Consider the following 14,522-nt stretch of genomic DNA (forward strand, 5'->3'; position numbering starts at 1 on the left):
AAGTTCCTGGGCGTAAGATTACTGAGTTATAAGGTGAGTACATGTTTAACTTTCTGAGAAACTGCCAAACTGTTTTCCAAAGTGGCTGAATCATTTAGTATTCCCACCAGTGATATATAAGTGGTCCACTTGTTTGACATCCTCATCAGCACTTGGTATTGTCAATTTTTTTGCTTTGTTTTGTTTGGGGGAAGGTAAGGGGAGGGATATAGCCATTTTAATAGGTTATCATTTTTAATTTGTATTTATTCAATGACTAATCATTTTGAGCATCTTTTCATGTGCTTATTCACCATCCTTCTCCTTCCTTTAGTGAAGTGTCTTTTCACATCTTTAGTTCATTTTTTTTAACTGTTAGAATTTGGTTTCTGGTCTGGTTTTTGAATTGGGTTGTTTGTCTTTTTATTATTGAGTTGTGAGAGTTCTTTATATATTCTAGATATTGGTATGTGTTATCAGATATGTGCTTTTGCAAATATTTTTTCCTAATCTATGGCTTGCCTTTTCATTGTTTTAGCAATGTCTTTCAAAGAGCAGAAGTTTTTTATTTTGTTGTAAGTTTTTTATCAACTTACTGATTTTTTTCTTTTATGTGTCATGGTTTTGATATCATATCTCAATCTACCTACTTTCGATTGTTCACTTTGGCTGTTTCCAACCCTTGTTTACTTCCAATGCTGCAGCAGCCCTTCCTATCACTTTTTATAGCTTATAATAATCTCTCACATTGTTGGGGGTTGAATCATGTCCCCCACAAAAGGCATGTCCATGTCCCAACCCTTAGTCCTGTGGGTGTGAACCTTTTTGTAAATAGGACCTTTGAAGATATTAGTTATGGTGTGCCAAAACTGAATGAGGGTGGGCCTTAATCCAATATAACTGAAGTCATTAAAACAAAGGAAATTGGACACAGAAGAGAAACCATGGGGAGTAGCCAGAAACTGGAAGTCAATGGAACCCAGAAAAGAAAGAAGACACTGCCACTGTTCATTGCCATGTGACAGAAAAGCCAAGGACAAGGGTTGCCAACAGCCAGCCCCAGAGCACCACAGTCTTGGGGAGAGAGCATTGCCTTGCTGACACCTTGACTTTAGACTTCTAGCCTCATACATGAGCCAGTAAATTCCTATTGTTAAGCCAACTCATTGTATGATACTTGTTTCAGCAGTTGGAAAACCAAATCAGTTTTTGGTACCAGAAAGTGGGGTGCTACAATTGTAAATACCAAAAAATGTGGAAATGGTTTGGAACTGGGTAATGGGTAGAGGCTGGAAGAATTGTGAGGGTTCAAAAATGAGTAAGAGGGAAGCAGATTTGGCTCAATGGATAGAGCATCCGCCTACCACATGGAGGTCCAAGGTTCAAACCCAGGACCTCCTGACCCATGTGATGATCTGACCCACACGCAGGGCTATGCACACAAGGAGTGCCATGCCACACAGGGGTGTCCCCTGCATAAGGGAGCCCCATGCACAAGAAGCGCATCCCATAAGGAGAGCTACACAGCACAAAAAAAGTGCAGCCTGCCCAGGGTGGCACCACACACATGGAGACCTGACGCAGCAAGATGAGGCAACAAAAAGAGACACAGATTCTGGGTGCCCCTGACAAGAAGACAAGTGGACACAGAAGAACACACAGCAAATGGACACAGAAAGCAGACAATGGGGGGAGGGGGCGGGGAAGGGGGTGGAGAAGGGAAGAGAAATAAAAAATAAATCTTAAAAAAAAAATGAATAAGAGCTATAGGGAAGGTTTGTATCATCCTAGAGTATATATAATTCAGCATAAACAGAATGTTGAAGCTACTTCCATCAAGGTCTTAGAAGGAAATGAACATGTCATTAGAAGTTGGAAGAAAGATGATCATTTTTATATAGCAGCAGAGAATTTGGCAAAATTGTGTTCCAGTGTTGGATGAAAAGCAGAGCTTGCAAGCTATGAACTTGGATATTTAGTTGGGGAGATTTCTGTGCTAAGTATGGAAGACATAGCCTAATTTCTCCTTGCAGCTTCTAATAAAATGAGAGAAGAAAGAGATAAACTAAAATTTGAACTTTTAAGCACAATGAAACCAGGAACTGAGGATTCTGGCAATCCTCAGCCTATCCAGGGAGCATGCTCTGAGACTAGGGCCAAAAGCAGCTCTATCAGGGACCTCTCTGAACTTCCCAGGAGTTCCCAGAGGACAGGGTTCCATTTGAGGGTTTAATTGAACAATACTTTGCTAAAGAGGATGTGCCTAAACATGGATCCAGTCAACCATTTCAGTGAAAGTCAAGATTGAAAATGGAATTATCCAGGAAGGGTCTCTGGGAAGTTATTTTCTCTGATGGTTTAGACTCCCCTGGAACTGCATGCAAAGTCAACAAGGTTTTTGGGAAATTTGTATGAACAGACACAATGCCTAAAAGAGACAGAGAAGGGATGAACTGAAGGAAACTTCAAGGGTAAACTATGGAAGCAAAGTTCTGGACCAAAAAGATCTTGGGCCAAGACAGTAGGCCTACCCATGTGTGTGGAAAGGGAAAGTCTGCCTATGTGCTTGAAGGAGGTAGGTCTTATGCCCTGATGTTCAGGAAGAGCGATGCCACCCCAGTACTCAGAGGTGGTAGGGCCTGTTCCCCCTGCATTTGCTGAGAGCCAGGCTGCTATTCTGATCCTCAAAGATGGGACCTACATACCAGTGTTTAGGGATGCAGGCATTTGGAAAGGGTGTGGCTGCCACTTCGGCAAGCCAGCAGGACAAAACATTGATCCACAGATAATTCTCAGCTCTCCAATTCATGGTATTTGCCCTGCTAGTTTTCTGACCCGTGACCCCTGTTTTCCTTCTATTTTCTCCCTTCTGGAATGGAAATGCTTATTCAATGCCTGTCCCACATTGTATACTGGAAGCAGATAACTTGTTTTCTAGGTTTCACAGGTCCATCAGACAGAGGAATTTGCAAAAGACAGATCACACTCCTAACTGCTTTATTTTATTTAAGATTTTTTTAATTTTCACTTATCCCCCCTCCCCCCCCGCCTTGTTGTTTTCGAACTTGCTGTCTGCTTTCTGTGTCCATTCTCTGTGTGTTCTTCTATGTCAGCTTGTCTTTTCTTTAGGCAGCACTGGGAACTGATCCTGGGAATGGGAGAGAGATGCTCAATCTCTTGTACCACCTCAGCTCTTTGGTCTGCTGCACCTCTTATTGTCTCTCCTCTGTGTCTCTTTTTGTTGCATCATCTTGCTGCTCTAGCTCTCTGCACAGGCCAGCACTCCTGAGCGGGCCAGCATGCCATGTGGGCAGCTTTCTTCTCGGGCCAGCTTGCCATGTGGGCCAGCTTTCTGCTCGGGTCAGCTCGCCACACAGGCCAGCTTGCCTTCTCCGTTGTGGGACCTCCTGTATGGTAGATGGGAGCCCAGTCACTTCAGCCACATCTGCTTCCCCTCATAATTGATTTTGATGAGACTTTGTACTTAGAATTTTTTCTCAAATGACTTAAGGCTTTTGGGATGTTGTGATGGAATTAATGTATTTTGCATGTGGAAAGAACATGTCTCTTGAGGGTGGACTATTGGGCATTGAATCATGTCCCCCACAAAAGGCATGTTTGTGTCTCAACCCCTAGTCCTGTGAGTGTGAACTCATTAGAAAATAGGACCTTTGAAGATATTATTTGTTAAGGAGTGACCAAACTGAATGAGGGTGAGTCTTAATCCAATATGGCTGAAGTTCTCTAAGCAAAGGAAATTGGACATGGAAGAGAAGCCACAGAGTAACCAGAAGCCGGAAATCAGTGGAACCTGGAAGAAAAAGGGAAAAACACCACCGTGTGCACTGCCATGTGACAGAAAAGCGAAGGACCAAGAATGGCCAGCAGCCAGCCAGAGAACACCACAGTCTTTGGGGAAAATGCATTGCCTTGCTGGTGCCTAGATTTTTTGAGGGTATACTTCTCCTACCCTCAAAACTGAGCCAATAAATTCCTGCTGCTAAGCCAACCCAATGTATGGCATTTATTTTAGTAGCTGAAGAACTACAACGTGCATCTAATAACTGTTTCGATCTTCACTGTTGACAAAGTTAGAGATTTATCACTTTGGTAAAGTTAGCAGATGAGCTAACTGCTAGTGCTCAGCTGTTCAAAATGGCTTGACCGATGACACAGTAAGCATAAATGCAGCTTGTCGCCATCATTCCTAACACACACACATTGTATACCTCCTTCCCTCCCCGCCAGTCCCTACATACACACTTTAGCCTCTCTCTTCTTAGTCAGCATCATTCTCCTTCACTACCCCACATACTTCCTATCATTGTGATCCTGTCCAGGGACATTTGGAGTGTGGACAATACAGTACCTTTTCTGGAAACTGCCTCCCTCACACTCTCCTGTCCTGTGAGCCCTCTGACTCCCTTCTGATACCCAATTATTGCCCAAGTCCTATGATTCCTCTGGAATTTACCAACTCTGCTCCTCTTTTTGAACTTGTTTCCAGATACACTGATAATCTAGGCTATAGGTTAGGGTTACATGTGCCAATGAAACTGTTTTTTGAGACCCACCGCCCTTACTGTCATTTTCTTCAGGAAGCCTTTCTCAGGCTATAGGTTACGGAGACCTGATCATAGACAAGTAATCAACCTCTTACAAACTTAGTGTCCTCATCTTTAAAACTACTATAAAACCTTATATGATAGGTTTGCTATAGAATTAAATAAAATAATATTTTTAAAGGGTGCAAAGCCAGTGCCTGACTCATTAAATAACAAATACTCTTTTCCACCACCCTAATTCAGGAGTTGTGTTTCATAGGGCTTTGGTGTTGCCAGTGTGCAGTACCACCCCTCATCTTTTCTTATTCAGAAACCCCCTAACTGGTCTCCCTATTGTGGGTCCACCTCCTCCTAGGTAGTGTTTACAGATGCATCTCCTGGAGCATAATTCCAGTCATGTCCCCTCTCTGATCAAAATTTTTCAGTGGCTTCCTGTGCCCATCCTTTTAGTTTAACCCACTTTCAATATTCAAAACCCCCAGCATAGTCCCAGGTCAACCATGTCCCAGTCCCTTCACCTACCTGCACATGTCAAGCAAAGTATCTATTTGAACCTGTTTTATTGTGGTTCAATAAAAACATAGGTGTACTCTCTCGTACCTGTCCCCACTCCCTCCCATCAGCCACTCTTTCCATCCAGGGCACTCTTTCTGCCCTTACATGTGCCAATGAAACTGTTTTTTGAGACCCACCGTCCTTACTGTCATTTTCTTCAGGAAGCCTTTCTCAGTATCTTAGTTTCCTAGGCTACTCCAGCAAATGCCATGAAATAGGTTGGCTTAAACAATGGGAATTTTATGAACTACAGTTTTGAGCCAAAAGAAATGACCAAATCAATGCATCATCAGATGATGCTTTCTTTTTGAAGACTAGCGACCAGTGATCCTTGGCTCCTCTGCCACATGGCAAAGCACATGGTGGTATCTGCTGCTCTCTCCGTTCTCTTCCAGGTTGCATTGCTTTCAGCTTCTTGCTTCCATTGCTTTCTTGTTCCTGTGGCTTTCTCTCTCTTTGTCTGAATATCAGTCTCTTATAAAGGACTCCAGTAAGAAGATTACAACCCATCCTGAATGAGGTGAGTCACACCTCAACTGAAGTAGCCACATCAAAAGGTCCTACTTTCAACGGGTTTATACCCACAGGAATGGATTAACTTGAAGAACATGTTTTTCCAGGGTAAATATAATTCCAAACCACCACAGTCCCCCGTTTTTATCTCTCTGACCTCTTACAATACTCTGTACCTCTTTTATAGTATATTATCTTATTCTATGTTTCATTTATTTGTATAATACTCTTTTAACTCTGTTAAGTCAGCCTTGTAACTGATCCAGTAACCAGAATAGTAGCCTACTTATAATACGTGATCAAGGATCAGCAGATACTTGCTTTAAGGTGATTCACATTTTAATACAGATTCAGGAACTTGAAAAAACACAATGAAATTGTCAGATGTGACTAATAAGATCTGCAGATTTTGAGAACTTTGATTTTAAAAGGCGGAAGAAGACCACAAACTTAGGTAGTTCCTACCTGGGGAGATATTTGGGGTTTTTCGTATTTGGGTCAAGGCACTCAGTGGTCTTAAAGAGTTCATTCAGTTGGGCAAAGGAAAAGAGCCATGAATGGAGATTTGTAACAGCAATAACAGACAACAGGATCTACCCAGATGCTCTCTTTTAGTCACAGAGCTCAAAGGCATGCTTTATTTTCCTCACTGAGTGCTACAAGCTACACTTGCTTCTCAGTTTTAATGTTTCCCTGTCCCACCTGTTTGTTCTGTGTTTCCTTCTCCTCCAAGCTTTTTTTTTTTTTTTTTTGGGGGGGGGGTCTCCTTTATTCCCCCATATGCTTCCTAGCCTGTGAGTGACCTTAAAATATTGTTCAGCAAGAAGGGGTTTCCTGGGCCCTCTGCACAGGCATGACCTGCACATACTGACTTACTCTCATGTCATTTTTACCTTGGCACTCGTCCAGAGGGAGGATGATTTGTATGACCTGATCTATTGTGTGTAGAGGGCTTTAAATCAAGAAATTGCATATTTAGTGAAGTTCAGGAGAATAAGCAAGACCCGAGAGTCAAGAACTCTTAAATGTTCATCCCAGTGTGAATTCAGATTTATTGGGGGAATTTTTAGCAAGTCACTTAACCTTACCATGTCACTGTGCTCTTTGCTATAAAGTACTGATACAGCTGCTTTGTATTAATCTAGTACTTTGGTATTTTCAAATTAATGTAATGTTATTAAAATTAATTTTCAATAATAACCTTGTTACCTAGCAATTTATTACTTACAGATTTTTATTTATGTTGACTTAAATCTTCCCTTTTAAGATTCATGTTTAGATATGGTTACATTTCTTAAAGAGTATTTACATTCATTTTGAAATCCCACAAATTTAGATTTTGAAAGACTTCCTTTATCATCTTCTACTAAATAGTCTGAAGTGTAAGCTATTGGAAGAGAGGAGAAAAGTACCTTAGTGCTGAAGAGAAATTTACCAGTGCTTGACCCTACAAGGGAGAACTCAGAAAATGTACTCCTTAAAGATCAATCTTAACCATCATGCAGATTTCAGATACTTTTTTTAATACTTTGCATTTATTTATAATCTAAACATTATTAGATTCTGTTTTAAACGGGTCTTAAAATCTTAGCTTAGTGATTGCATTTAAGGAAGCTTTTTGCCCAAAACAGCAATAGTATTGAATATATTAAGCCGAGGTTCGTTATCAAAACCTGTTGAAGAAGATTACTTTTCATATCTGTGTGGTCACACTTGTCTGAGCTGGAATCTTCCTTGCCTTGTTTCCCTAGTGGTCCTTTGGTGTGCTGCTCTGGGAACTGATGACAAGAGGCGCACCACCTTATCCTGATGTGAACACATTTGACATCACAGTTTACTTATTGCAAGGCAGAAGGCTCTTACAACCTGAATACTGCCCAGATCGCTTGTAAGTAGGAATTCTGACAGAATTTTCTGTGTCGCTTATATATATTTTAGAGAGATGCTCACCGCCAAGGAGTTTCTCACAGCCTTTCTTTCCTTCTGAGTCAGGTATGAAGTGATGCTAAAATGCTGGCACCCTAAAGCCGAAATGCGCCCATCCTTTTCTGAACTCGTCTCCAGGATATCAGCGATATTCTCTACTTTCATCGGGGAACACTACGTCCACGTGAATGCTACTTATGTGAATGTAAAATGCATCGCTCCGTATCCTTCTCTCTTGTCACAAGATGACCTCGACGGTGAGGTGGACACATGATGGATACATCACCAGCCTCCCTCTGAGAAACAGCATTAGTCACAGTTCAAAGAACAATCTATACTTTGTCCGATATTTTTTTCACTGCCTGGCTTTTGAAAGGCCACCCGATGTTTTATGCTTTTGCCAAAATTGCACTATTATAAGGTTTTATATTGTTATTTAAAATGGCTGGAATTCCTCATCTGACAAAGCATCTGAATCAGCTCATGGAACCAGAGGCCAGTGCCTGTCAGCAATGCTGCAAACTGCAATGACACTCCTGTCACCTTAGAGGCCAAAACCTAAATTCTAGATTGAAATATTTTAAAAATCAGGGTCTCACCTGATTTCATCCAGGGAACAGAGGCAATGAATTTTTAGGGCTTCTTGATCACAGGAAATTCAGAAGAGGTGGCGATGTCCAGGATGAACATGGCAGCTCCGGGACCAGGCCACTCATTTAGAATTCCAGTATTTCAAAGAACTTTTATGTATGTATGGTCACTAGCATTTTTCACCACTGTTGTTCTCATTCACCCACTTGGCAATCATTCCCTTTTAAATGTTGTGTATACACATTCCTTTGGTTGGAGGACTCCATAGACAATGCAAAGTTTCAAAATAGCATGACACAAAATGTGCTTATAAATTAATAGGGATATTTACATATTGTACATAGAAAAATTAAGAAGGCTTTTCATAAAATAGCTTAGAAGTGATGAAATATTTAGTTGTCATTTAAAAACCAACTGTTTAAGAAATGATATGGTTGTTCTGATTTAAGGAATATGGACATTTAGATGTTTCATTGTATTTTTTTCCCTCAAAACGACATCTCTTGAAAATAAAATAAGTAATTTGTGATAAGTATTTTTTAAAGGCAACTCAGCATATTTTTTACAGCAGAACACATCTGACTGAGAGGTTTACTTGTTCAAAATACAGCCCACATATAGAGCAAAGAAAGGGTTGATGGACTGGAAGTATTTAAGCCTCTATCTCTGTGGCAGCTCCCCATGCCATAAACTACTAGAGACAGTAGAATTTTTGGTGAACTTACTTTTGCATTAGGACTTGTTTTGTACTGAGCAAACCAAACTGAGAAATGAATAAAACAAAAAAGGCAATTGAAATTTCTGGCCATTTCACTTGGATACACAGTTTTTCTGGGCAGGACTTTTGTGGTGTTTCTTCTGTGGAATTTTGTGCTTACTACTGTAGAATGCACGTGGCTTAGGATACTCGGACCGGTTTTGTCAATTTCAACATTTAAAGTGTTATATTTTTATAAAAATGTTTATTTTTAATGATAGAAGCAAAGTTTTGTTAGGCCACAAAAATACTGCACTGTGAACATTTCAAAAAAAAAGATATTGTGACTTGGATTAATAACGGTGTGATTTTAAATGGCTGTAAATAGTGATAAGGAAATGTACTGATTGCCAGTTCACCCCACCCTCATTACATCACCATGACTTGAAGCCAGAGGTTAATGCAGCAAGCTAAAAAGAGGGTGTATTACACTGAAACCGAACAGAAGAGTTTGACTGTTGTCAGAAGAGAATGATCACAACCAAAAACTCCTGGATAATGGTGGGACATACTAGAAGACACAAGGAACTGTGCTGCAGAGACATTTCATTTCAGATATTACCATTTTGTAAGTGTAAAGAGTAATACAAATTCAGATGATATTGTAAGTCTTGGATGAGCAAAAATAAATAAATAATCTGCTCTGCAGAAAGAAAGAACTACCCCTCCTATTATCAAGAGAATGCATGCATCAAGGACAGAAAGAGCTTATGGAAAAACATCAACAGGACTACACACCTGTATATACATGCTTGAGAAAGCTGCAATGTGAAAAATTTTGTTTGCTATTTATAACTTGTCCTTAGGATAATGTGTCTGGACAGGACAGATTGTGGGAATAAGTGATTCTGCTAAGAATTAGATACTTGTCACTGCCTATACCTGCAATTGAGCTGAATGGTACTTTGTATATTAATAGTTGTTGTTCTGATAAATCATTCAATTAAAACGAAGTGGTGTAACATCTTGCATACTGAAAGTCAGTTATTGTTTGTCATGCCTGATTACCTGCTCCATTTACATAATGACAGAGGAAGCCTCAAATTGACTTCAACTGGCTGTATTGAGATAATACATATATGAGAGCCTCAGTCAAGTTGATGCATGGGTGGTAACTAAAAGAACCTGGAGCCCTGCCTGTCTTTCTAAGGGTAATTTGTCCTTAGTTGCCAAATTTCCTCCATTTCCCTGGCACTCTTTCAATATTCAGGGCACCTGGCTACTATTTGAGCATGGTGCTCTTCTCCAGCAAGTTGTGCCCTGGGACCAAAAGATGTGACAGTGAAGCTGCAGGCCCATTGTTAGCACAGAGATACCTAAGAGGGGTTGGAGGAAAGAGTCCTTCCATTCAAACAGTTTCCCACCCTTCACCCTCAGTTACCAAAAAAAACTACCTTCAGGTTATGTTCAATATATTTGAGTAATGGTAAGAGAATTCAAAGGTACCACTTTAGTTATCTTATAATGGTGTTACACTTTGAGGACGTCTAAAAAAAAGAAGGCCCAAGTTTAAACCTGTGTCTCCAAAATACAGTGGGGGCTGATTCTTTACTGGGAGAGAATTCACTCCCTGTATACCATGAAACTACCCTCAACCAAGAGATGCGTTTCCATAGGAAATTCAGTCAGACTCTTTGCCTCTCAAGGTCAAGAACCTGTCATATTTAGATCCAAAGCTCTGACTCAAGTAATTGCTAAACTGAAACAGCATTTTCTTATGCTCAAGCACCTTAAATAACCATGGATACAGTTATTGCCTATGTGGCTCCCATGATAGTTGTATATAAAAAAGAACACTCTCCCTCAAAGGAAATTAATGGAAGAGACAAAACAAAATTACAGCTAGGAACTATGCATTTTTTAGATCTGTAAACTGTCTTGAAGAAGTATCAAAGTTTAATACAAAAATACAGGCTCTTAGGCAAAAAAGACCAAGCTGTGATTCATCTTGGGCAAAACACAGAGTCTCTTTAAACCTCAGTTTCCTCATCTCTAAAATAGATTAATCCTGATTATCTCACAAAGATGTTTGAGGATTAACAGAGCAATGTGTAATGGCACCTAGTAAACCATTGTCGCTCAATAGCAATATTATTATCTTTAGTTTTGGACAATAAAAGCCCATATGAAGTAGCCATATGGTTGGTTAATAGGGAAATTAAGCCTTAAAGGTCTGTGACAGATGTTTCAATCCACTGCCTCATCTCCTACCTCACCCCTCCTTTTTATGATGGAAACAGCTGTGAGTCTGCCTCATCCTAGAGCACTGATAAGGCAGTGGGGGTGGGGCAGGGAGTGAGAAGTGTGACAAGACAGAACCTAGGTGCAGGACACCTGTGAAACAAATGCCTCTGTACTTTTTTTTCCCCTCTAAACACCCAGCTTTTAATCCTTCTCCAATAACTAGTTCCCTTCTTTCATTTTTAGCCTGCAGATCTAGAAGACACAACAGACATGGAAAAGAATAATCCATCTAAATGACAGGAAAATTGCATGAGGTAGCAATGAAAGGAGTCAGAGTCCTCAGCATCCATGTCTCTAGATGAGTATATAGTATTGCTCCTTGTTTTGCTCAAATAGATGGTTAATTATTGCTCACATTCAGAAAGTCCAGACTAAGTACAGTATTACTTGAGTTATAAGGTGGGCATTTGGAAGATAAAGATCTCACTAATATTCTAGTCTGTCTGGATGACTAGACACAAACAGGTAACTGCACAGACACACACAATTCACTCTTGTGGCCTTTTAGACAAGTTCAGGAGCTAGGTTTGCAGACATTATTCCCCAAAGAAAGGAATGCTTATTGCTTTTAACTCCACGAAGTATTTTTCCTTTTCATACTTGATGTTTTTTCAGAACTATCTCAGTTCCCTGTCAAAAAATTTGATATAACTTTAGTCATAAACCAGTGAGATCTTTCAATTGGTAAATTGATGGCAATAAAACAGAGGCTTGCCCAAACTGTCCTTTGTTGTAAATTACACCAGAGGTCTAGATTACGTCAGCCAAAGGTATTGATCACAACGCTGAGAGGTTTATAACTACTATTGACTTACCATGTGACCCTGGAGCAGAACTCTAGGAAAACTGCAAAAGCATATCTGTGGTAATGAAAAGCCCATCATTAATAGGTCTTACTATCCTGTCATCCACCTAGTGCTGTGTGGGACTCAAGGCAAATATTTTAACAAATACTAGAAACGGAAGCAAAGGCTGTCTTCTCCCTTTTCTTCACTGGATCCTCTTTCTAAGCTATTCTGATGAATATGTTTTCCTTTCATCAATTGAACATTAAAAAAGAAACTAATATGAGTCAATTAGCTATTAGTCCCATATAAAATTAATATCCATTCTTCCCAATGGCTCCTAATCCTTCATTATATTTTTTTTTTTTTAATAAAAAGCTAGATCCCCATATTGACAAATTTAGAAGAAGGATCAGGTGCTTTTCTCCTTGGCAGCTTAAAATCCCACCTAGCTAACCGTTCTGAAACCCAGATAAAATTCAAGAAGCAACTCTGAGGTGAAAATGGCCATATTCAAGGTGCATAAACAGAAATTTCCAATGTAAGCAAATGAAATTTAACATCACTTTGAAGCACTGGACCCAGATTACAATGATAATTAATTTGATCCTTTCCTTGGGGGGAGAAAAAGCCCTTTGTCTTTATGCATTCACTTTTTCACTTGTCAAAGGAGTACATTCTTTGTACCACATGAATTCCAGGCTGGCAGAAACATTGACTAATTCTCAGACCTCTCAGCTGGAAAGACAAAAATGCACAAAATCTAACCAGGCCAAAAGAGATCAACTTTAAAAATCTTTGGCATTCAAACATGTCAGAACTGTTTTCCACTGTCTTCTAAAACCTGTGTTTCCCATTACGGTCTCAAGGATCTGTAATATAGTGTCCGTGTTTATTGGGCAGCCTAGAATTTTTAAGCACCATATTTCATTTACCGTTCTTGGGTCTTTATAATTTTCACAGGTGGCTTATGAACTTTCTTTCCCTCTCTTATTCTGAGAGTGTTGGAAAGTGATGATGTACTGACTGCTCTTGGCCAGCCAAAGCCCTCACCTTTACATTTGTTACTGTGTCCTGGTGACATCTGTCCTTTCCATTATAGTCAAGCTGGGTTCCTTCTGCAGAACTGACTAAACAACCACCATATTCATCAGTGGCAAAAGTCCTTGGAAACAAGAAATACCAAATTCAGAGCCTTTGTGAAATTGTACTTCTGAAGTTGCTCACATGATCCTCAGAGACAACTTCAGAAGTCCCAACAAAGAAAAATTACAGAGAAACCCAAACATCCTATTGTGATACTGTTGCAAAGCTGTTTCTAATTTCTTGTTTATGTCTGATAATTAAACATAGAAAACTTAAATTAGTTTTGGTGGTGGCCAAAGGGTCTCTGGAAACACCTGGGTGAAGAAGCAGGAAATCATCATTATCACAAAGATACCAAAATACATGTTTCAGAAAGAAAATACCCAGAGTTAAAAATACATAGCTGTTTTTTTTCTGAAAATTAGCTTGATGATGATGGTGATAATAATAATAATATAATGACCTCATCCCAAGACATGTCATAGGGAAATAATGTCTGTCTGGAAGCTAATGGGCTAAGGTAGTGCTCTCTGGACTAAGTCCTGCTTAATGAAATGCTGTTAGTTTAATAAACGAATATTTATACTACCAGAAAGTTAAAAATCAGGCAAACACCATCAAGCCTGGTTGATTCACAGGAATAAAAGGCTTATATAAAAATGTGTCATGTGCTGCTCTTACCTTTTTATTATTTGCTTGTGATTCAGAAAATCTATTTCCATTATAATTTTCTCTCTCATATATTTATCTCCTATTTTGACTCTGAGGGTATGTTTATTTGCAGATCATTTTATTGACAGAGTTAATCTGTTAATAAAAATGCAACTCCCTCTAGTGCAGACATATTGAATTTCCTAACACTATGACTGCCTTAAATTATTTTATTTTAAGTACTCTGATCTGAAGAAATTGTGGATCCTCCATGTGGGCTTTAGAATATTGTCTCCAAATTCTCCTTGGCTTAGAAGTCATTACTCGACATCTTACTCCAGGATTATTCTAACAGCTGACCTCCTGAGTCTGCTCTCTCCTTATTGCCTCTTCCTTATAAGCTAGGAACAGCTGCCAAAATTATATAATATACCTCATTACATCACTTTCCTGCTTGAAAACCTATGCCTATGCCTAGATGCCCCCTGCATCATTCTTTGTGGTGTTATACTTTGTTTTGTATATTTTTATTGTAATACATATCCTCATGGAAAAATTTTTTAAACTGGAGAGAGAATATAAAGTAGACAGTTAATATTCCTTGACCAGCCTCCTTCCCCTCCATCCTCACTCCCCAGGAGTAACCAATATTAATACTTTCTTATAGGGAGTGGGTGTAGCTCAGTGGTTTGAACATCTGCTTCCCATGTACAAGGTCCTGGGTTCAATTCCTGGTACCCCCTGGAAAAAAAACAAAAAACACTTTCTTACACATTCCAGAAACATTCCACCCTGCAACAGATCTAAGCACACCAGACACTTCAGTCCATCTTTTTTGACCAAACTGTTACTTGGCATGACCTACCCAGT

General features: G+C 39.6%; 1 protein-coding gene across 2 annotated transcripts in view; it reads left to right on the forward strand.

Moving 5' to 3' along the window:
- Positions 1-9,851, forward strand: part of MET (MET proto-oncogene, receptor tyrosine kinase) — a 118,736-nt gene extending 108,885 nt beyond the window's left edge. The window contains exons 20-21 of one of the 2 annotated variants that reach the window (XM_004449291.3): positions 7,364-7,500; positions 7,605-9,848. In XM_004449291.3, the coding sequence (XP_004449348.2) occupies positions 7,364-7,500; positions 7,605-7,812 (345 nt within the window). In that variant the 3' untranslated portion in view covers positions 7,813-9,848. Of the gene's footprint in view, positions 1-7,363; positions 7,501-7,604 lie in introns of both variants that reach the window. The other variant, NM_001281764.2, reaches the window with a different exon arrangement.
- Positions 9,852-14,522: the final 4,671 nt, after the last annotated feature.

Source organism: Dasypus novemcinctus, chromosome 5, assembly GCF_030445035.2.
Source record: "Dasypus novemcinctus isolate mDasNov1 chromosome 5, mDasNov1.1.hap2, whole genome shotgun sequence".
In the NCBI taxonomy this organism is placed as follows: domain Eukaryota; kingdom Metazoa; phylum Chordata; class Mammalia; order Cingulata; family Dasypodidae; genus Dasypus; species Dasypus novemcinctus.